At 44.4% G+C, this 22,855-nt stretch overlaps 10 protein-coding genes and 1 non-coding gene across 11 annotated transcripts; 7 read left to right on the top strand and 4 right to left on the bottom strand. All coding sequences in view use genetic code 12, as the record gives it.

The window, feature by feature from the left end:
- Positions 1–688: 688 nt before the first annotated feature.
- GUT2 (glycerol-3-phosphate dehydrogenase) lies at positions 689–2,638 on the top strand (the record flags this gene model as incomplete). Its single annotated transcript, XM_029034482.2, has 1 exon — positions 689–2,638. One exon carries the CDS (start codon positions 689–691, stop codon positions 2,636–2,638), a length of 1,950 nt encoding a protein of 649 aa, XP_028889724.1.
- Positions 2,639–2,915: 277 nt separating this feature from the next.
- HAL22 (3'(2'),5'-bisphosphate nucleotidase) lies at positions 2,916–4,016 on the top strand (the record flags this gene model as incomplete). The annotated part of the gene is made up of 1 exon (XM_029034481.2): positions 2,916–4,016. One exon carries the CDS (start codon positions 2,916–2,918, stop codon positions 4,014–4,016), a length of 1,101 nt encoding a protein of 366 aa, XP_028889723.1.
- Positions 4,017–4,046: 30 nt separating this feature from the next.
- On the bottom strand, positions 4,047–5,636 carry CJI96_0000255 (tyrosine--tRNA ligase MSY1; the record flags this gene model as incomplete). The annotated part of the gene is made up of 1 exon (XM_029034480.2): positions 4,047–5,636. One exon carries the CDS (start codon positions 5,634–5,636, stop codon positions 4,047–4,049), a length of 1,590 nt encoding a protein of 529 aa, XP_028889722.2.
- Positions 5,637–5,901: 265 nt separating this feature from the next.
- On the top strand, positions 5,902–8,442 carry CJI96_0000254 (RNA helicase; the record flags this gene model as incomplete). Its single annotated transcript, XM_029034479.2, has 1 exon — positions 5,902–8,442. The coding sequence occupies one exon, from the start codon at positions 5,902–5,904 to the stop codon at positions 8,440–8,442; it is 2,541 nt and encodes an 846-aa protein (XP_028889721.2).
- A 494-nt stretch (positions 8,443–8,936) lies between these two features.
- Positions 8,937–10,037, bottom strand: CJI96_0000253 (peptide-N4-(N-acetyl-beta-glucosaminyl)asparagine amidase; the record flags this gene model as incomplete). Its single annotated transcript, XM_029034478.2, has 1 exon — positions 8,937–10,037. The coding sequence occupies one exon, from the start codon at positions 10,035–10,037 to the stop codon at positions 8,937–8,939; it is 1,101 nt and encodes a 366-aa protein (XP_028889720.2).
- A 75-nt stretch (positions 10,038–10,112) lies between these two features.
- CJI96_0000252 lies at positions 10,113–10,194 on the bottom strand. Its single transcript has one exon. It is a non-coding gene; the product is annotated as a tRNA-Ser (tRNA).
- A 430-nt stretch (positions 10,195–10,624) lies between these two features.
- ALG6 (dolichyl-P-Glc:Man(9)GlcNAc(2)-PP-dolichol alpha-1,3-glucosyltransferase) lies at positions 10,625–12,280 on the top strand (the record flags this gene model as incomplete). Its single annotated transcript, XM_029034477.2, has 1 exon — positions 10,625–12,280. One exon carries the CDS (start codon positions 10,625–10,627, stop codon positions 12,278–12,280), a length of 1,656 nt encoding a protein of 551 aa, XP_028889719.2.
- A 1,517-nt stretch (positions 12,281–13,797) lies between these two features.
- On the top strand, positions 13,798–15,015 carry CJI96_0000250 (uncharacterized protein; the record flags this gene model as incomplete). Its single annotated transcript, XM_029034475.1, has 1 exon — positions 13,798–15,015. One exon carries the CDS (start codon positions 13,798–13,800, stop codon positions 15,013–15,015), a length of 1,218 nt encoding a protein of 405 aa, XP_028889717.1.
- Positions 15,016–15,316: 301 nt separating this feature from the next.
- On the top strand, positions 15,317–16,744 carry CJI96_0000249 (beclin 1; the record flags this gene model as incomplete). Its single annotated transcript, XM_029034474.2, has 1 exon — positions 15,317–16,744. One exon carries the CDS (start codon positions 15,317–15,319, stop codon positions 16,742–16,744), a length of 1,428 nt encoding a protein of 475 aa, XP_028889716.2.
- Positions 16,745–18,208: 1,464 nt separating this feature from the next.
- Positions 18,209–20,116, top strand: EMP70 (Emp70p; the record flags this gene model as incomplete). Its single annotated transcript, XM_029034472.2, has 1 exon — positions 18,209–20,116. The coding sequence occupies one exon, from the start codon at positions 18,209–18,211 to the stop codon at positions 20,114–20,116; it is 1,908 nt and encodes a 635-aa protein (XP_028889714.2).
- A 113-nt stretch (positions 20,117–20,229) lies between these two features.
- On the bottom strand, positions 20,230–22,551 carry RGT1 (Rgt1p; the record flags this gene model as incomplete). The annotated part of the gene is made up of 1 exon (XM_029034471.2): positions 20,230–22,551. One exon carries the CDS (start codon positions 22,549–22,551, stop codon positions 20,230–20,232), a length of 2,322 nt encoding a protein of 773 aa, XP_028889713.2.
- Positions 22,552–22,855: the final 304 nt, after the last annotated feature.

The following is a 22,855-nucleotide window of genomic DNA, read 5'->3' as shown; positions in this document are numbered from 1 at the left end:
ATAGGCCCCGCCGAACGGCTGGCTCGCTAGGGTCCTTTGTAAGGAAGTAGTTTTTCCCTCGCGCCACAAAAGCGTTACGAACGTTGGAGGGCCCGGAACAACTCCTAATCTTTTTCTTAATGCACCATCTCGTGAATGCCCCCACCCCCCACTCATTTCCACGTATCGTCCATTCCTGATAATAGATCACACCCAAGCATATGCCACGCGGACTACCGCTGTACAGCGGGTTGCGCATCCTCGGGGCCACTAGTGTTGCAAGTATCTGGGGCAGTCTTTCGCAGCCAGTGTCAACGAGCAAAACCACGCCATGGAGAGGTGAAGTTGGGGTGGGCTCATGGGCACTTTTTTTTTCATCTCTTGAGTAAACTAGCTTAGCAAAATTGATTTAGGTGGTGGGCAATCTACGTAAATTTCCATGAATGGTTTTCGGTTTTCTTTGGCAGCAGGTCGCCTGTCGGCCCTGATCCGGCTGTCATTGAACCGCGATTCGTGATTTGTAGCACCGGTTTTTCCTCCACTGGGCCTGACCGCATTGCTTAATTTTTGTTCGCTTCTGTGCTGCACTACCCTCGAGTGAAAATCACCGTTGCTGGGCACATTTTTTTTTCCTTCTTTCTTCTTTCTCCAACTTTTGTATAAAAGACTTTTTCCCTTCTCATATTCAAGTTCACGCCGCTCCCAAAGAATGTCTCGCTTTTTTAAGTCCACATTCTTTAAAACGGCCGCTGCTTCTGCCTCGGTAGTCGGTGCCGGTGTCGTTTATCTTGACTTTGTCAAGTCCCCAAACCCTTCAAACTTCAAGAACTCCTATGAGCCTCTCCGCAAGAAGCTCGATACGCCTCCAACCAGAGAGCAACTCTTGGACAACGTGAAGAAGACCGCCAAGTTCGACGTGTTGGTGGTTGGCGGTGGTGCTACCGGTACCGGTACCGCCGTGGACGCTGCTACCCGTGGGCTTAATGTGTGTCTCTTGGAGAGAGACGACTTTGCCTCGGGAACATCGTCAAAGTCCACCAAGATGGCCCACGGTGGTGTCAGATACTTGGAAAAGGCTATTTTCCAGCTTTCCAAGGACCAGTTGGACTTGGTCATCGAGGCCTTGAACGAGAGAGGCAACATGCTCAGAACCGCTCCTCACTTGTGTTCGGTGCTTCCTATTATGATTCCCGTTTACAAGTGGTGGCAGGTGCCTTATTTCTTCATTGGCTGCAAAATGTACGATTGGTTTGCCGGCCATCAGAACTTGAGATCCTCCACGATCTTCTCTGCCGAGACTTTCAGTGCTATTGCTCCAATGATAGATACCGCCAACATCAAGGCTGCTTGTGTGTACCACGATGGTACTTTCAACGATGCTAGGTTCAACGCTACCTTGGCCGTGACCGCGGTCGACCACGGTGCGACTGTCTTGAACTACATGGAAGTCAAGCAGTTGCTCAAGGAAGATGGTAAGTTGGTGGGTGCTCTTGCTGTTGATCGTGAAACTGGTGAGGAATACAAAATCAAGGCTACCGCCACTGTCAATGCTACTGGTCCTTTCGCTGATAAGCTTTTGGAGATGGATGAAGACCCTCAAGGTTTGCCTCCAAAGCAAGAGCAGCCTCCAAAGATGGTCGTTCCTTCCTCTGGTGTCCACGTTGTTTTGCCTGAATATTACGGCCCTGCCTCCATGGGTTTGTTGGACCCTGCCACTGCTGATGGTAGAGTCATGTTCTTCTTGCCATGGCAAGGTAAGGTTCTCGCTGGTACTACTGACACTCCATTGAAGAAGGTTCCAAACAACCCAGTGCCAACTGAAGAAGAAATCACGGATATTTTGCAGGAATTGCAGAAGTACATTGTTTTCCCTGTCAACAGAGAAGATGTCTTGTCTGCCTGGTCTGGTATCAGACCATTGGTCCAGGACCCATCGAAGATTCCAAAGGGCAAGGACGCAAAATCTGGTACCCAGGGCTTGGTTCGTTCTCATTTGGTCACAATCTCTGAATCTGGCTTGGTTACCATCTCTGGTGGTAAGTGGACTACTTACAGAGAGATGGCACAGGAAACCGTCGACACTTTAGTAAAGAAGTTCGACTTTGGTGGCAAGAACTTGAAACCATGTCAAACTAACAACATCTTGCTCGCTGGTGGTGAGGACTACTCCAAGAACTACTCTGCTCGTTTGATCCACGAATACAAGATCCCATTGAAGTTGGCCAAACACTTGAGTCATAACTACGGATCTCGTGCTGCCCTCATCTTGGAGTTGTACCAGCAGAATGACTACAACAAGTTGCCAATTACCTTGGCTGCCACCCATGAATATATTCCAAAGGAAGACTCGAACTCTGATGGCACAATCTTGTCTTACCAGTCTTTCGACGAGCCCTTCACAGTTGCTGAGTTGAAGTACTCTTTGAAGTACGAGTACATCAGACACCCACTCGATTTCTTGGCTAGAAGAACCAGATTGGCTTTCTTGAATGCCAGAGAGGCGTTGAGTGCCGTGGATGGTGTTGTTTCCATCATGAAGAACGAGTTCAACTGGGACGACGCAACCACCAAGAGGATGTCCGACGAGGCAAAAGAGTACATCAGCCTGATGGGTATCTCCTCTCAAAAGTTCAACGTGTCCGACTTTGTTGTCCAATAATCAAGCTTAATGTCCCCTGATGAAGGTGAATTCAACGTTGCCTATTTATTAGATTCCATAGAATAAGATACATTTCCAGACCACGATGGCATCCTCTGGGTGCGATTGATACTATAGCGCAACACACCAATACGATAGTCTTTTATTATTTGATGTAGTCTCACGTGCTCGCACCTCTGGCGAAAGGGTAATGGTTAGAGCCAAAACTGTTCTCCTTGCACTAACAGCAATTACCGCATTGTGGATATCTTTCCTTGCAAGAAGAACAAAACTCACCATGGTGTCATCAGAGCACCCGTACGCGAAGGAATTGAGAATTGCCTCGCTAGCTGTGAAAAGAGCTTCCGTGCTCACCAAAAGTCTTAGCGACACTTTAGTTGAAACCTCCAAGACTGGCACTCAAATCAAGGATGATAAGTCCCCTGTTACGGTAGGCGATTATGCCTCGCAAGCTTTGATAAATCATGCCATCAAAATCAACTTTCCGGGTGATCACATTGTGGGAGAAGAGGACTCCCTGACATTGAAGGATGGGTCAGAGGAGGCCAATGCACTTAGTAAGAGGATCTTGGACATTCTCAGTGAGGCCCAGCAGAGAACCTCAAGGTCAACAGAAGACCTTGGAGAGCTCAAATTTTTGAATGAAGTTTACGAAAGCATCGATCTTGGTAATTATGAGGGAGGATCTAAGGGTCGTTTTTGGGCTCTTGACCCAATTGACGGTACCAAGGGTTTCTTGAGAGGCGACCAGTTTGCTGTGTGTCTCGCCCTCATTGAAGATGGCAAGGTCGTTCTCGGGGTCATTGGCTGTCCCAATTTGCCTGAGTTCATTTCACTGAATGAAAACCAATCAGGTAAAAAAGGAGGTCTTTTTTCAGCTGTAAAAGGTGTTGGCGCTTTTTACACTCCTCTTTTCGAGACGGAAGATTTCACGCCTCTCAAGGATCAACAGATCATCAAAATGACCAGTGAAACATCACCTGCTACATTGAAGGTCGTTGAGGGTGTTGAGAAGGGCCACTCTTCTCACTCGACGCAATCTCAAATCAAGGATAAGTTGGGCTTCAGTACTACCACTGTAGCTAAGCAGACTATAAATCTAGATTCTCAAGTGAAATACTGTGTTCTAGCAAAGGGGCAAGCGGATATTTATTTGCGCTTACCTGTCAGTGACACATACAGAGAAAAAATATGGGATCACGCCGCTGGTAACATACTACTCTATGAGAGTGGTGGACAAGTTGGCGACATAAACGGCGAGCCACTTGACTTTGGGAAAGGTAGACTCTTACATTCAAAGGGTGTAATTGCTGCCAATAAGGCAGTCTTTCCAAAAGTTATTGAGGCAGTGAAACTGGTTTTGAGCGACAGTAATTAGTTATATACAAGGTAATCTAAGTGAGCTACATTACTCCACCACTTCGACAACATGATAATTTTGTTTGCCAGATCTGACAAGCAAAAGTCTTCCATCAATTAAGTGGTTGTCCTTGTCGAAAAGAACAACATCCTCGGGATCTTCAAACTGATCTCTGTCGATACCAAAGTAAATACCTCCCCCCCTGATTAAGTTTTTGGTCTCATTTTTTGATTTGTTAAGGATTTTAGAGAGTAATGTGCTCATTTTTATATCCTCCGGGTTTGGGAATGAGCTCAACTCGATCCTTTGTAAGATTCCCGAATTTTTAAACTTTGAGATCAACTTTTCGGCAGTGATATCGTCATCAAAAGGCTGATCTGGAGTGGGGAATAGGAAGCTAGTTATGTAAGCCATCTCATCTCCCACACCAGGACCATGAATCATGTCAACAACCTCTCTTGCAAGCACCCGCTGAGCCACTCTGTTTGCAGGATCCTCCTCATGCTTTTTCAAAATGACACCTTCGATAGCCTCCAAAGGCAACAATGTAAGTGCCTTCAAAAGCTTGCTCACAAGATCGTCTGGAGCATTGATGAAGTATTGATATAGTTGAAACGGAGTCGTGAGCTGACTGCTTATGAAGACAGCGTTACCAGCAGACTTGCCGAACTTTTCTCCCGACGATGTTGTTAGCAAAGGAGCAGTGATACCATAGGCGGGCAATTCTTTGCCCTTCTCACCAACGCCACCGTAATGACGCTGAACTCTTGAGATGAAGTCAACACCAGCAGTTATGTTACCCCATTGGTCATTGCCACCAAGCTGGATATTCACACCCTCATTCTTGAATAAATGCCAATAATCGTATGCCTGTAAAACCTGATATGCAAATTCACTGAAACCTATACCTTGTTGCGACTGCAACCGTGACAGAATCGAATCTCTTGCAAGCATCTGCGAAACTCTGATATGAGCACCGTAAGTGGACAAGAAGTCAAGGAATGTGATCGACTTCCACCAGCTGGCATTGTTAAGACTGGAAATCTCACCCAACTTAGGAGGCTTTATTTGCCTAGATTGGGCATACAAGATTCCCTTTGTCAAGAAGGTATGCATCTGTTTCTGTATCTTTTTTACATTAGCTTCCCTCTGCTCTTTTTCTATCACTGTTCTCTCAGTCTTTCTTCCACTAGGGTCACCCACTGCACCCGTGGCACCCCCAACTAGGCCAACGACATCGAAACCTCTAAGAAGGAAGTGGAGAAGGATCATCAATGGGAGCAAATTTCCCAAATGCAACGACTCGGCTGTAGGATCAGCACCGCAGTAGAGTTTCAACTTCTTCTCGTTGCTTTCAGTCAACTTGTACAAGTCATCACTAGTCAACGATTCTACGAGCCCTCTATTAAGTAAATGAGCAACCAATGATCCCTCTCTGTCTTGTTGAATGAATTCAGATTTCGTGAGCTCTGCCACCGAAGGCACGATTGATATCGTTTCTGGAGGACGTTCCACGGTAGGGACGCCCGACCTAAATCTTCTGCCACCTAGTGACCAGCATACTTTCGCCAATGATCCAGGCTGCCTAACACGACTCGTTACGAGACAAAGGGACGTTCTGTGAAGTAGTCTTAGCATGCTGTGGAAATAAGCAGATTCGCGATTTCCTAGTAGTTCCCAGACCTGCGATCATACTACAAAGTTGGAGATAAATAAATAACCCAAACTGCCTGGGTAGAATGCATTATTCTGCCCCTCACTGTAATCTCTTAAAAGTCATATTGAAGCGGTTTTTACTGACTCAATTTATTGTAGTAAACCTGAGTCATTTATTAACTATTATCTTACCGTAGATACATCGCGCATCTCATCTCATATAGTATATTCACAGAACATCATCTACATGTCGCCTGGGCCCTATCCACTTGGATCCAACGATACTGGAGCCAAGAAAAGGAAAAGGAAGAGATCAAAAAGAGCAAGCAATGAGGGTCAGGAAAGAAGTGCCGATACAAACACAAACAGAGTAAACAAAAAGGTGAAATTTTATGAGATAGAGGATTCTGAACAAACCAGAGATGCCAACACAACTATAAATGGCACAGCTAAACTTGGCTATGAAGGTACACCTGAGTCAAATAGCGAAGGTATAAGCAGAGAACAAGAATTCCAGTCACGAACAGATTATAAAGCTGATACTGAACCCGAGGTCCCTAAAAGAGATGAGCAAACGGAAACTCCCAAGCCAAAACCTCAATTAATGAGGCTGAACGGGCCAAAGAAAACCCGCAAAAATGTCTTTTACGATGATCAAGATGATGACGAGGACAATGACAGTTCATCATACCAGATAGATCGCACAACTCCAAGAGCTGTCATCGAGCGAAGGGCCCGTGAGTTGCTCGAGGTGAGAAAGTCACTTCCTATTTATCAGCACAAGGATAAGATTGTGCAATACGTGCAGCAAAACCAGGTTGTTGTTGTGATTGGTGAGACTGGATCGGGTAAGTCTACGCAGATACCGCAGTTTTTGATACCTCTTAACAAGAAGCGTGTGGCCGTCACACAGCCACGTAGAGTCGCCGCTGCATCTTTAGCAACAAGGGTCAGCGACGAGTTTGGCTGTCGGTTGGGCGAAGAGATTGGGTATCAGGTAAGATTCTCGAACGTCACTTCGCATAGCACTAAGGTGAATTACCTAACTGATGGTATGTTGATCAGGGAAATAATGTTGGACGACAAGCTATCACGATACAGTACTATTGTCATCGACGAAGCTCACGAACGAACAGTCCTTACAGATCTTACTTTGGGCTACTTGAAGCAATTGATACGAAGCGGGAAGAGAAAAGACCTCAATGTGATTGTCATGTCTGCTACATTGAACGCTGAGCTCTTCAGCAAATTCTTTGACTACGCTCCGATTTTGTATGTCGAAGGTAGAATGTACCCCGTGTCGAAGCATTACCTTACCACTTCATCAGAAGATATCGTGGACACCATGGTTAGAACAATTGTTCAACTAAACATGTCAGAACAGGAGGGTGACATCCTTTGCTTTTTGCCAGGTCAGGAGGAGATTGACAACTGTGTCACAATATTGAATACTTTAGCTACTCAATTGCCCAAAGAAGCACCAATGATTGTTGCTTTACCCCTCTACGCAGCATTATCGCCTGCTCAGCAGATCAAAATTTTCGAAAAATTGAGTCCAAGAAAGCGAAAGGTCATTTTGGCAACCAACATTGCCGAGACTTCTATTACCGTCAGTGGTGTGAAATTTGTTATAGATTCGGGATTAAGAAAGGTGAAGGTCTGGAGACACCTGCTTGGATTATCTACCTTGCTCACTACGCCAATATCTCAGGCATCTGCCAAGCAGAGAGCCGGTAGAGCTGGTAGAGAAAGCGAGGGTAAGGCTTTTCGTCTCTATTCTGAGAGAGTCTTCTTAAATAAGCTTCCAAAACAACAGGAGCCTGAAATAGTCAGGAATGACATAATACTTCCTGTATTGACTTTGAAGAAGATGGGAATTGATGATCTACTCAACTGGACATGGCTTGAGCACCCAGGAAAAGAGGCCATATTGGGTGCTCTACATACATTGCACTTTTTGGGTGCGCTAAATGAAACTGGCCATCTCACTCCATTGGGATATAAGATGGCAGTTTTGCCATTAGCACCTGCTCTTTCGGCAGTGCTTATTTCTGCATTTGATCATAAAGTTTTGCAAGAGGTTATTGATATTGTTTCATGCCTCTCCGTTGATAATTTCATTCTCAATGTGACTGGAAATGGTGACTTGAGAGACGAGGTGAATCACAAGAGAAGACAATTCTGTCCTTTGGGTTCCAAGCAAGGTGATCTCATTGCATTGAAGGAATACTTTGATTACTTTAAGAGTCTAGATGACTCAAAGAATACGGCCGAAGCAAAGATGTGGTGTAAAGAATTGTTCTTCAGTTATAAGGGTTTCAAGAATGTAATGCGAGTCAGACGTCAGATAATGGATTACATGACCTCAACAATCAAGCAGGATGACTCTATTACACAAGTGGAAAAGGACAAGCAGCTCAAAGAGCTCCAACGTCACCTCAATCTTGGTAAGTATCACGAGGAGGATGATGATGAAGGTGATTTTAAGGAGCTTTCAAAGTCTTTGGATGTTCCCTCCATTCTCAAATCATTCCTCAAGGGTTATGCATTAAACACAGCAATTGGAATGCCAGATAGATCTTTCCGAACTTGCTCCACAGGTCAACTAATCAGCATACATCCGTCGTCCAACCTATTCGGTATGCCGAATATCGATGCAATTATGTACATTGAGTTTGTCTACACAGCCAAAGCATACGGAAGGAACTGCTCCAAAATTGAGCTTGCGTGGCTTCAAGAAGTTGCTCCTCACCTTCTACGAGGCGCTAAAGTCAGCATCAATGCCTAAATTATAGACTATAGTATATATTAATAGACTTTCACAAATCGAGAGCTTTTTGTTGCAAACGTTACTTTGAGGCACAGGTTTCAAAACGCGCATAATTACAGACGTGCTATAACACTCTCATTAACAAAGTATGTAATGACTGAGCATGAGGCCGTCTCCAGTACTGAAGCTCATGAAATAGATCACGATGAAAGCATCCAGCCAAGATTCTTGAGCCTTTCTCAATTAGGTTACCTCATCATACTTTCCGTCTGGTTCTTGTTCCTTATTACGGTCAACTCGCTCTTTGAGATCTGGAGGTTGGTAATCTTTCCATTCAGTCAAAGTCCAACCACACTACAATTACATGAGCAGTTTGTGGTGATCTTTTCCACTGTGGATTACTATGTGCTCAGTCTGTGGTGTCTTTACGTGGTTTTTTGGTGGTGGGCTTTGCTATCATGGATCGGGTTGAAGCTTTTTAGGCAGTCCAAGGGCCTCCAAACGTGACAAATTCAAGCACCGTCTTCACCTCGGGCGCTTGTCCATTCCGCACTACCCGATTGTCTTCCACGTGGAACCCTTGCCTCACTGGGCTCTTTGGTTGTATGACATGTTTTGAGTGAAAGGAGCTCCTTGTTATGGACGAGAATTAGCTCTTCGTACAACTTTTCGTACTTGTCCCCACTGTGATGAGGTTTTATGTCGTTATCCCAAAAGGCTAACATGAGGCGTGCATTGATAAATTTGATGAGCTTTTCAATGACTGCCTCGCTTGAGACGACGTCCAGCTTGGGAATGCGCTTTTCCTCCTCAGTAATGTACTTATCGCTTAAATCAATAACGTAGTTGTTTCCAATCCCAATAATATAGCTCATTTTTTTACCCCAGTTCTCACAATAAAGTGAAGGCTCATCGAATACATTCTCGCAAGGATCTAGATGGATCCATCTATTCTGTTTTCTGCTGTAATACTCACACCAGACATGATCCTCCCTGTTCCAGATGTAGCGGAGTTGAGCATCAAGACCAAGCACAGATTGTAGAACAAGCATGAAACAGTTTACCCATTCACCGCAACGCCCACACCTCGTGTCCAAGAGCTTTGCGGGGTTGTTTATTCGAGGAAACTCCACAGTTTGATCGCAATCTTTGCATTTATACTTCTCTATGCGTCCAATATCGTCAGGATTCACTAAAGGAGGACCAACAACTCCTATAAACTCAATGTTATCACCATTTCGATCGCATTTAGAACACTTGGGCTTGTCTATCCACTTGAAAAATTCATTCTTGAAAAGGGATAGGGTTTCTTGAACAAGGAAGTCTTCGTATCCCCACAATTCACTATCCAGGGAAGCTTCTCGTTCTTCTACCCTCGCAAAGATCTTGCCTAGATCAATAGCGTTTAATGCCTTCTCAGTGAAGGCTTCATTTTTGTATATGTCATTTTTGTGCACCAAAGATGTGATGGTGCTGGCAAGCTGGGCATCTCTTTGATCTTTCAATTGAGGAAAGCGCTTCTTACCAAGATTCTCTGCTGCTTCAAGAACGCTTTTCGCATAACAAGAGATTAATCGCTTACCCAAGTTATTCCAATCAGACTCGACGCCCATCACAACAAGAAGCTATGCAAGGCTTTAGCATCGAATGAACTCTATATATCGTTGTCAAAAAAGGCAAAAATATAACGACAACTGCAGGACTCGAACCTGCGCGGGCAAAGCCCAAAAGATTTCTAATCTTTCTCCTTAACCACTCGGACATGTTGCCAACTTCTTTGCAAAAAGAGACCGAGTAACCGCTCAGTGCAAATTATTTAAGTATATTTCTACATCTATGTGCGCACAAGTGTCTGAGATCAACTCAAATTTTAGTAAAATGTCGAAAGCAGAAGTCGGGTGTCCATACAAAAATTACACACTGATCCTCGCTTATTTGCTTCGACCACGAGTACAAGGGAATATTTGATAATCGAGAGGAGGTATTCGTCATGTAACGTTTATGCTTGTTCTTCTTGCCGAGAAGTAGGTGAGTGACACATTGATGTCGGAGCTCCCTTCAATCGAGGTGTGACTTGCGAAAGGTACTAGAATTTATGGTTATTTTATCAAGTGAAGATTCGCACGTACATGTGGGATTGTTTAAGAGTGGTGCAGGATACTGATCATAAAAGCACACTAGTCGTAAACTACCACCGAAGATGGGCAAACAAAGCGCAAAAAATAAAAAGGCTTTGGCGAATTCGAAGACAATTGCTGCTCAACAAAAAGAAAATTCTAGCTTTAAGCAGAATCCGTACCTCAAAACACCAATCTATGACCTTTTGCACGTTTTTGAGAGAGCCCCAGACCAATGGGCAGCCAGATATATATTGATTCTCAGTGCCATTCTTTTAAGAAGCGCTGTTGGTCTTGGTCCGTGGTCTGGTAAGGGCGAAAAACCAATCAATGGTGATTTCGAGGCTCAAAGGCATTGGATGGAAATCACAATTCATTTACCGATCAAAGAGTGGTACTTTTACGATTTGCAGTATTGGGGTCTTGATTACCCTCCATTAACTGCTTATCACCTGTGGGTCTTTGGTAAATTGGGCAGCATGATAGATTCTAGTTGGTTTGAGCTTGACAAGTCAAGGGGGATTGAGACGTCTGCGATCAAGACGTTCATGAGATACCTGAGTTTGATCAGCGACCTCGTGGTATTTATTCCATCCGTACTTCAATTAGTGTCATTATTGGGCGGAAAGAAACTCAATCTAGGCAGAATGCACCAAATCGTCATTATTGCACTCATTATTTTTCAACCGCCCTTAGTTCTTATAGACCATGGCCACTTCCAGTACAACTCTGTCATGCTCGGCTTGTTTCTATTTTCTGTATCTGAATTACTCAAAGATAATTTGTTATTGGCCTCGGTGTGGTTTATGGCTTCTGTTTTGTTCAAGCAAATGGCGCTTTATTACAGCCCTTTCATTTTCTTCTACATCTTATCGAGGCTATTCAAACCGAGAGACAAGCTTTCCAAGACATTTGCAACTTTTGACATTGCAAAGCTTATGGCTGTTGGTGCCACTGTAGTGGTCTCAGTTATTACTATTCTCGTTCCTTTTTTTATTGCAGCTAGTGACACGACTGACCTTGAAAGAATGATGAAGCAGATACTTATTAGGATGTTTCCATTTGAGCGTGGCCTTTTTGAGGACAAAGTGGCTAATTTTTGGTGCGTGACAAATATCTTCTTAAAGTATAGGGAAAAATTTACTCCCGAGCAACTCAAAGGTATTTCGCTTTGTTTGACTGTGATATCAATTCTTCCCCCGTGTCTCATCGCTTTTTGGAAGAATATCAAGAACAAACAAAATCATCCGTCGATGATAGTATATGGTTTTAGTGCAACTGCGTGGGGCTTTTACTTGTTCTCGTTTCAGGTACATGAAAAGACCGTCTTGGTTCCATTAATTCCGTCATGCTTCTTATTGCTTCTGACAGATGCAGATGTTGTTGGAGTGATACAGTGGATTAATAACATTGCAAGCTTCAGCTTATTCCCGCTTCTTAAAAAAGATGGGTTGGTGTTGCAATATGTTACGCTTACTTTATTGATCAATTGGTTTGTGGGTGGTTTCAGTTCTCCAAGCTCCAGCTTGGTGTGGCCCAAAAAACTGCCTATGATAGTCAAACTAGTTATAACCGGATCATACTTGAGCGCTTTTGTCTATCATGCTCTAGACTACGCTTTCGATCCACCAGCGAGATTCCCTGACATATGGGTGATCCTAAATTGTGTGATCTCGTTTGGATGCTTTGGTTTCTTCTATTTGTGGTTGCTATGCAGAATGGTCAAGTTAAAAGGTTAGTTTGTAAACTTTCTCGAGCCGTTTTCTGATACCATTGGAATAAGTTAGCTCAAACTCATGCCTTTCCTGCTCCGCTTGAGTCTGGATAGCGAGTTACTCGCTAATAGTTGAAGTCATATAAGAGAAGACTTCTAGAGACTCGATAGGTCTCAAGTCGTTTCTTCATTACTCTCGTCATCAAAACCTTGAGGAAACCAGGTAGTTCTCTACGTCAAATTCCTACGTAGAATAAGCTCATAAGTTCTTATTCTAACAACGCCTAGTGGTATTGTGTTCGACAAGGACTCTCTGGCCAAGAATACAATACGAGGCACTTTAACGCCATCATCGCCAATGAAATTTCTTCGGTTCGCCAATGAAGAAGTAGGCTTCGAGATTTCCTCGGTCAACCGAAGAAATCTAGTTTCGGCCACAGAAACTAAAAAGCTTCTCAGAGATCATAATGGGTGCAAAAAATCGTCTCGTTGTATATACAGGAAAAACAATAAGCTGTCAAAGGTGAAGTAGATCAGCACTGGTATCTGGAATTTCCCAATGATTATATAATGTAAATGTAAATCTAAATCTAAATGATGTGTTGTTAAGATAACTGATGTAAACCCGTAGAAGAATTTACAATTGGGCATCAATAACCTCACCGGGTCTAAGTAAATCGGGTATAACGGGAAGACTGTGCATGAATGTATGGGCATCCTAATGCCAAAAAGCGTTGAAAAACAGGCAGCAATAAAAGCAAACTAATCAAGTTTCAATTGTTTCTCCAAGCCTTTCGTGAAATTGATCAGCACTTACAGAATCCGACCATAATATTACCGAAGAAAGCGGCAGTGGAACTCAAACATCCCTCACCAGTGGATGGGCAGCAAGCTTCACAAGCACCAAAGCATATCAAGCAATCCTGACAAAATTCGGTGCACTCGTTGGTGTCTCTGTGGTATCCAGACCAAGTTTCAGAGACTGTTTGCATGGAAGGACGAGAAGCCTCACCGATAGGCAGCTGGGGCTGAAGCTCGTCACTGATCACTCTATCCTCGCTATTATCAGGGAATGTGATCAGTTTCGATTCCTGGTACGAAGTATCAGTAGAGGGCCTTGACATGGTCAGCGAACGTTGTTAGAAATGTGAATGTGGAATGAAGCTAAGGTCGACAGCAATGGTAGCGGTGTTGGGATCCACCAGTGAAAGTACCAAAGAACACCAGGAGAGAGAAGCGAAGAAGAATCAAGATGATGAAAACAAAAAGTAGGACAGAGAGCCGAAGTTACATTGATTCAAGCAAAAATTTAGCCTCAGTGCGTGCATATATATTCTGTAAGGGAGCCTAACCATGGGCTCTGAGAACACTAGTGTACCTTCAAGCAATAGAGTACTGTAGGGTAACCTCCAGGTGCACACAAATTCGCGATGAAACTAATGGAAAAGAAAGGCACCTCCTCCACCCAAAGTCTTGGAGCTACCCACAGAGAGGTTTTCAAGAAATCGCCGTAGACGTCCAGGGCCACTGTGCTGAGGGGACATGGACGCTCTTTTAGACAAAAAGACAGAACTTCTTTCGCTCTACTACCCTGGCTATGCCACCGATGTGCTCAGAGATATTCTTGTGAGCTGCGATGGCAACGTTGACCGCGCCAGGGCTTTGATTCAAGATCCCGCTCTGGAGAACCCAGGGAAGCAGAGGTCGTTTGCTCAAGTTCAGACAACTCTTACAGGGTTCAAAAGGAGCTCAAGAAGTGACACCAAGTCTTATCTGGTTTCCAGTAAGAAGCCAAAATTGGGTGTTCCTTCCTTGCCACAAGCGCTGGCGCGGTCGCCTCAGATCACTCTAAACACGCCTGAGGACGTGGAGCACCACTTAAAAGGCTACGCACTGTTACATTTGAACTTTTTCCCCAAAGACGTGGCTGACGGACTTCTCAGTGAGCTCGCTGCTTCCAAGGAGAAATTCAGAACTCGGCAGTTCTATCTTTTTGGAAACTTGTGCACCCTGAATTTGAAAGTAGCACTCTTCGCAGCTCGAGATGCCGATTACCCAAGTTTGGTATACAACGGACTCCAGATCGCAGGCGACAATGGGCCCCACGAATACTCGCCCCGTTTCGAAATGGCTGCGAAGTACTTGGAGGAGAAGATGAATAACACATTTATTCCACAAAACCCAAAATTACCCTTGCAGCTGTCAGATAAATGGACAGCCGGCTTTTGCGTGGCAAACATGTATGAGAAATTGGATAACCATTTGGATTGGCACTCTGATCGACTCTCCCACATTGGGCCTCACAACTATATAGCGTCGGTGCTGTTGGGGCTGACAAGGTTGTTCAAGCTTCGATCCACACATAAAAACGGAGCGCCGGTCTTTCTGGTTCCATTGCCTCACAATAGCCTATTTTTGATGAAACCGGGGTGCCAGGAGGAATTCAAACATACCTTGGCGCCCATGTCGAAGCTGCTTCTGTTACACCCGGAAGTGGGACTGCTACGGATCGGTCTCACTTTCCGCAATTACCTTTCTGACTTCATACGCAACTTACCCAAGTGTCGTTGCGATCTCCCAATGATGCTACGACGGGCATTCAAAAGCCCAGAAACAAGAGGGAAGTATTTTTGGCTGTGCGAGAACGTATACCAAAACAAAGACTGTGGCGCCTTTCACTGGGCAGACATCAACAACTGGAAAGATCACTTCATTGCGGACTCCCAAGAAAAAGCATCCAGATGGATTGCTCCCGAGTGAAGGTGTAGCCACAAGTGGCTGCAAAAGTTTGTGAATTATACATTCGGGGCTCAATGCGTCTTATATTGCCAAAATGAAGCAACTTGCGGTGTGTATGCTGGAGCAGACAACCGGCACTATTCGCTTTTTGTAGATTTTTATCATGCCAATGGTGTGCGATCTTGTGTGTCACAATTGTTGCCTTCGAAAGCACGATTTGGTGTATGTAATGTGGAGTAGTGCGAACAATCGTCGTATCACTTGCACCCATCTAACATATCGTATTTTCCTCATTTACTGGCAATATCTTGAACTTCGGGCTATGACTGTATTCCATTGTCACAGCTGTCATGCGCCCATTGAGTTGGACGAATCCCTCAAAAATCTTTCTAAAGTTCAAACCGATCTCATCACCAAGAAAGCGAACCAGATCCCCAAAGTACCATTAAGTCTGCCTTCAAGACATATTCCCCGGAACAGGCTAAACCTCCTAGACGAAGCACTTCGATCTGGGTCTGGTGACGCCATCTATCATGACAATGAGAGTGATTTGGTGAAGGAGGCGCCTCTGTCTTATGATTCCAAATACTCCTACATCTACGTACCTAAGCACGAGGAGCACGATTTTGACGATGATGGTGGCAAAAGGCAGTTTTTAAGTCCAGAACATGAAGATCAGCTTCCAGATTTCTCACGTATCAAGTCTTTAGGTCTTGTCTTTGATATTCTATCCGAAAACCAAGACGTTACCCATCCCATGAGCGCAGAATGTGCCCATCTTCTCATTAATAACTACAAATTCAAGTTTGACCAAAGCCAAAGAGAGAAAGAATATTACATATCCTTCTTGAAGAAACTCAAAGAAAGAGCGTCAAACTACTCGGCCGAGGTGGAGCTCGAAACCGACTCAAAGCTTTCCGAAGCTGCACATGAGCTCGAAGAATACCATAATCTCGAGCACGAGAAGCTCAAGGAGCTCGAGGAATTAGAAAACACTCACGAAAAGCTTCATGAAGAACTCCATGAGCTTGAAGAGCAACTTGAGAAGCTCAACTGCGAGAGCCTCAATGATGTCCTTCGACTTCGAAACTCGCTCAACATGGATTTGTCTATGAAGCAGAGCCACTTAGAGCACTCGAAGGCTCTATATCAGAAACAATTGGACCATTTGGACTCACTTCGCACGTTGAATATCTATAAGCGCTTGTTCAACATACTGTTTGATGGAGAAGAATCGTATGGCAGAATCAATGGATTCCGCCTAGGGTATTGGGTTCCATTGCCCGAGGTTAATGCAGCGCTTGGGCAAGTTGTTCACTTGTTGAAGTTTCTACAGAAAAGGCTCGATCTCGAGCTTGAGGGATACAAGTTGGTTGCGATGGGATCGAAATCGTACCTCGTGAAGACGGCTCGAGTGTCTGCAGAAGAAGCGGAAGGTCGCAGGGGTTCTTCCATACTCCAGCTACACTCTACTAACGAGTTCACATTAGGAAAACTTTTTAATTTCAACAAACTTGATGTTTCGTTAATAGCCCTTCTTGACATTGTGAGCCAGTTCGAGGCGAGAATTAAAGAGCTTGATGAAGAGTTTGAGCTACCGTATGCCATTTCACCAACACACGACAAGATTGGAGGTAAGAGCATACGAGTAACACTGAACAGCCGCTGGACGGAAGCATGCACGTTTCTACTAACCGATTTGGCGTGGATGCTTACATTTGTAAGTGCTCGGAGCGATCAGTCTACATAGTACTCAATGAGGAAATATATATCGCGCGACATCAAACTCCGTTTTTGCAGCCATCTTCAACCCAACTTCCTCTTCTTCTTTTGTGTGACGATGAATAGTACATGGCTGATACAGCATGCCCCGATTCATTCATCCGATGTCTCTGGTCTTTTTGAGCATTTCTTCGGTAACACATTGCCCAGTACTCCGCGGAGCTGTCCCTGGAACCTTCACGTTTCCCCGAATCGCCACTTAAAGACGCCTTCCTCTTCAACGCCCAACCCTGTATTCGACTTACTGGCCCACTTTGAACCAATGCAACTGCTGCCATTTCGTATCTCCCGTGACTGCTCTCCTTACAAGGGCATCATGTCTCTTGAAGCATACTTAGCCCCTGATACTCTTGAAGATCTGTCATTTGCGGGTCCTTCCAGAACAGCTGAGAGTCAAACACAAAGGCCAAAGTCTCTAAGCCAAACCTTCGAAAGCGAGAAGTCCTGTCCAATGGAACGTACTCCACAATCTGAATCCGTTTCTAGCTCTCCAACCAGGCAAGTCGCGGAGAAGCTTAGAGGCTCGTTTTACGGAAAATTACGCAAGGATCCAGCAAATAAGAGGAGGGCAGAAAATGGTGTATTTGAGTCACAAAAGGAAAAAACGAAGGATGCTTGTAAATCCCACAGGGTACATAGACCAAACACAAGAGAGCACCCATCTCAGGGTACACCAAACGCAGGTACAGAAACAGAAGCGGCCAAGGATTCGATCGGAAACGGTGTACTTGCGCCTATTAAGCCCAACGTGGATCTTTCCACTCAAGAAGATCTGGAAAATTGGTATTACACCCGTTCTCTGATTAGAAGCACTAAGGCAAACCAAGCGATTCAATTGCCAGTGAACCACTGCAAAGCGACGCCTTCTAGGCGTGTTGCAAACACAGTCGCGCCCGTGTGTTTGGGCAGAAAGCAAGGGAGAAAGCACGGGAGAAAGAAAACCGGGAAAAATTTAAAAATTGGAGGCAAGGGATCACTCAAGAAGCAAGCGAAAAGTGCAGTGGCAAGCATCAATTGCCTGAAACAAGCATCAAAATCAACAAAAGTGGTAAGAGAGTACTACGGGTGTTGGACATGTAGAGTTCGCCATGTTTCATGTCCCGCAGATGATGAGCCTTGCAAAACTTGCAGGCAGCTTGGTATTGTTTGCGACATGGCTCCGAGGAGACCCGATTATCTTAATGATGCCAAAAAAAAGGCATCGCGGTTGGCATTTCTTCGTGAGACGCGGAAGATTAGCCCCAATTGATTGTGCCCTGATTGCAGGCTGGTGCGAGTAGGCTTCGTTCGCAAGTACCGAACGCCTTTTTTTTCTCTCTCTACGTACACATCCTGCAGGCTCCTTCCTCACAACCACAGGACCAGGGCGAGCCTGTTAACCCATTCGAATTCCTTCTTCGTGTCGACTCACCGCAAGAACCTACAATCAGTGATGAAAACGAATCTTTGGTCTCTATTTGTCACAACTCTTCTTGTGGCAAGTGCACAGGCCTTTTACTTGCCCGGAGTTGCCCCTACAAACTATGCTGAGGGAGATCGAATCGACTTGTTAGTCAATCACTTGACTCCTGCTTTGAAGCATCCCTCATCCGAAAGTGATGGGAAGAAATGGAAAACTCAGATCTATTCCTACGACTACTATTATCCTAAGTTTCAGTTCTGCAAACCTCCTAACGGCCCTAAGAAACAGCTGGAGTCGCTCGGTGCCATCATTTTCGGTGACAGAATCTTTAACTCTCCGTTCGATATCCAGATGTTGAAGCCCAAAAAATGTGCTACCTTATGTGAATCGAAGTACTCAAAGACGGACGCTGCGTTCGTCAATAGAAATATTCGTGCCGGCTACAATTACAATTGGATCATTGACGGTTTGCCGGCTGCCAAGAGGGTGAAGGATCTCAGGACGAACTCCGAATTTTACTCGTCTGGGTTTCCAATTGGAAAAGTGGACGACAACAATAAAGCATACCTTTATAACCACTTTGAAATTATCATTGAGTACCACAAAAGATCGGAGGGTCAGTTCAGGGTGGTGGGTGTCACTGTGGTTCCACAATCTTTGGATAGAAACACTCTTGATGTTTCGAAGGCATCCCCAGAAGAATTGTGTAATCCTGATTTGAATCCAGTGGTGTTGTCTAAAGACAGTGAGAAAAAGGTATTGTTTACTTACACAGTGTCCTTTGAGGAGTCCACCACTGCCTGGGCGACAAGATGGGACAAGTACTTGCATGTCTATGACCCAAAAATTCAATGGGTATCTTTGATTAATTTCTCTTTGGTAGTCATTATTTTGGGTGTCATCATGGCTCATATTTTGGTAACTACCTTGAAGAACGATATAGTCAAGTACAATGAGGTGAACTTGGATGATGATGTTGCTTACGATAGTGGTTGGAAATTGGTCTATGGTGATGTGTTCAGGTCTCCAGCTAACAGAATGCTCTTGTCTGTCTTGATTGGAAGTGGCTCTCAATTGCTCTGCATGACAATGGTGACAATTGTGTTCGCCCTCTTTGGGTTGTTGTCCCCTTCTAACCGTGGATCCTTGTCAACATTCATGTTCATCCTTTTTATCTTTTTTAGCATTATTTCCTCATATGTCAGTGGATATCTTTACAGGTTCTTCGGAGGTGAAAACTGGAAAGTCAATATGCTCTTGACTCCAACACTTGTTCCAGGGCTTTTATTCCTCATTATCATATTCTTGAACTTCTTCTTGATCAGTGCTGGCTCCTCCGGTGCAATTCCTGCTGGAACAATGCTTGCAATGGTGCTTATTTGGTTTGCCATCTCGTTCCCATTGTCCATCGTGGGCTCGATTCTTCAATCCAAGAGACCTATTCTACTGGTCCCAGTAAGAACAAACCAAATTCCAAGACAAATTCCTCAACAGCCATGGTATCTCAAGACCATACCGGGGATAATTATGTCGGGCCTTTTCCCATTTGGATCTATTGCTGTTGAATTCTACTTCATTTTTTCGAGTATTTGGTTCAACCGTATATTCTACATGTTTGGATTTTTGTTCTTCTGTTTCATATTGATGATATTAACCACTGGTCTTATCACGCTTTTGTTCGTCTATTATACTTTGTGCAGTGAGAACTACAAGTGGCAATGGAAGGCTCTTTTTGTTGGTGGAGGATGCTCAGTTTACGTCTTCCTTCATTCGTTGTTCCTCGTTAAGGGAACTTTGAAGGATTTTACATCGATGGTTTTGTACCTTGGTTACACGGCCGTCATCTCGATTCTAGTCTTCTTGGTTTGTGGCTCAGTTGGATTCATTTGTGCCCTATTCTTTGTGAGAAGAATCTACTCGCAAATCAAGATCGATTAATTTATCCTTGCAATCGATTCCTTAAATGCACATTCATATTACTCGACATACAATTGGCTCACCTATCAAATGTAAAAAGAAATGAAAGTAAGTAATGCAAACACATGCTTATCTCAATACCAACCATCTACATCTTCTCTTTGAATGAAATGGACAATAATGTCAGTAACTTCTCGTCTCCACGCCTCAATTTTCTCGACTCTGGACTTCAGCGAGTCACCTGTTGGTGGACCTGGTGTGTTGTTGAACAGTAGCTTGTGATGATCGATTTTGCTTAAGATTAAGGCGATTGAAGTCAGTCCCAAACCACTGACATTGATTGAGTCGGAAGTAGAAGTCGACGGACTTAAGTTCACATACTTATGTGCTTGACTGTTGAGGGCATTTCTTGAGTTAGTGATGGCATTCAAATTGTTGTTCACATTGCTAATCAACAAATTGTAAGCAATGGAAAGGTCACCAATAATTTTCATTGATCTGGTGTAAAGTTCATTGTCACTCGCATATTTTATCAATGGGTCCACAAGAATTTTGCAAGCCTTGATCAATTTAAATGACTGACCATAGCTGAGATTGAAGAACGGACCAATCAAATCTTGCGCACTGGTCATGGACTTGTTATTTGCATAGATCGTCGATATATAATTATCAAAGTTCAATAGGGACTGTGTGAGCTTTTTTAGTAGCCTGCTGATTTTAAGTTGGTAGTCGTAATGGGCTTCGTAAATGCTTTCATCGATATGCTCAGAACCAGCCGCCGGCGGATGGTTCTCGAAGAAACGCAAAACTTCTTGCAAGTTGTCATGAAGCTCGTACTTGTCTTTGACCAATGATACAAATAACGAAACGAAATTTGGCACCATGGAGTTCGTGGGGTTAGAAGGTGATGTTTTAACGGTCCATGATTCCTTGTATCTTGGCTTATTGGATCCACTCAACACTGCCTCCGCCCTCAGATTGACTAAATCATTAATGATGATGGAGGCCTGAACGTTGTAGTAAAATGGCAGGTATGACGCATCAGATGGTAAAAGCAATGCCAAATTTTTTATGAACAAGTCATAATTATTCGGAAGACTCAGCAGAGAACCGTAACTTAAACTATACGTGTTGTCAATAATGTACAAACACATGTAGAGTCTTGGCAAATAAAGCTGAACATCGTCCGGGGTTAGACGTGAGCATGTTGAAGAATCTTTAATTAGTGCCTGAAAATTTTCAAGAAGCTTGAAATCGTTGAATACAGCTGATGTCATTGCAATTCCCAATGAGTAGATGTCGCCGTTGATCAAAATGGTGTAATTAATGAGTACCAACGTTGAAAAGAAAATAATAAGGAGATCATCATTGACCATGATGTTGTTGTGGTTGAAAGGATAAATAGACAACGCGCTCTTTAATAATGCAATCAGGTGGCTGAGGGGAACATGCTGGTAATACAGTAAGTTATTGAGCGCCGTTTGGAAAAGTTCAACTACCATAGACGTATGCGTGGCGTGAGTGCTCAAAAGGGACTGGACTATTTTCGATATAAGTGGCTGGGAGAAGGGTAAAATCGAAAAGTTTGCATGAAACCTTGTATAGTACAAGTTGATATTATGTTCCAATGAGTTGAATGGAAGAGCAACCTGGCCGTTGGTAGTATAATGGTAAGTTGGTTGAGGAGTCACTTGCTGAGGTATTGGAGGTGGGGGTTGAGCACTGTTGAGATCAAGGGATCTGTTCAATTTTCCATTCAATGACGATAGGGAAGACACCGAGTTCCTTGGTGAGAGGCTTGCTGAATACGCACGAGATCTGGTCGAGTAATAGTCGTCGTCAGAGTCGGAAATCGCCATCTCAGTATTCATGGATGCTGCAGATTTGAGCGATCCAAAGCGGGATCTCGACCCCGTAGTCAGTATAGAGCTCACCGAGTCCACAGACGAACGCCTCAGATTTGCATTGGAGCCAGTCCTCAGATTTGTCGCCGATCCATCCAGACCATGAGAGCTCGAATTCGGCATCTCGTAAGGAACCGTCCACAAAGGTCCCTTAATGCGTGCATCCTTAGGCTCACCCGCAGCGTTTCCGTGAGGACTGAGAGGTACAGCAGTTCCTGGAGGAGCCTTCAGTACAGGCACTGATAGCTTTACAGGCTGTTTTGAAGGTTGCGGGCCAAGCAAAGGAGGGAGGATGATTGGGGATGATGTCGATTTGCCATTGGAAAACGTCAGCCTATGCAACACCGGCTTCACTGGCACCAGCAGGGACGAAGATACTGAAGATACCGATCCAGAACGCTGATCTGCATTGGGAGTTAACGGGGATCCTGTGGGGATACTGCTTTGAGTTTCCGGGTTGGATGTATCCACAGACTTCAGGCGTGGTCTTCCGTGAAGCTTTAATATTGAAGTGTGGTGCGTATTGGTGTAGCCAGGTCCCAGTTCGTCCATTTTATCGACAAGATCACGGATGTAGCCCTTGGAGGGCCCACGTTTCAACGGCACTCGTGAAAACGTGCAAGTGTCGGCATTCTTAACGCAGTTAGTGCAAATTTTTGTCACTTTCTGGAGCGTTTGCAGGTATTCAGCGTCGCAACGGATTTTCTTCCGTCGACAAGCGTCGCATGCTCTGGACACCTTTGATCTTTTTCTGGGGAGGTTCTCCTTCGCAGACCGCTCCTCGTCACTCATCAGCATTAGACAGATTGTACCAGAGAGGCCCTAGCAAATGGGAAATTGGGGAAATCAGATGGAA

Source organism: Candidozyma auris, chromosome 1 (assembly GCF_003013715.1).
Source record: "Candidozyma auris chromosome 1, complete sequence".
NCBI classification, from domain to species: domain Eukaryota; kingdom Fungi; phylum Ascomycota; class Pichiomycetes; order Serinales; family Metschnikowiaceae; genus Candidozyma; species Candidozyma auris.
This window is presented reverse-complemented; position numbering and strand designations above follow the sequence as displayed.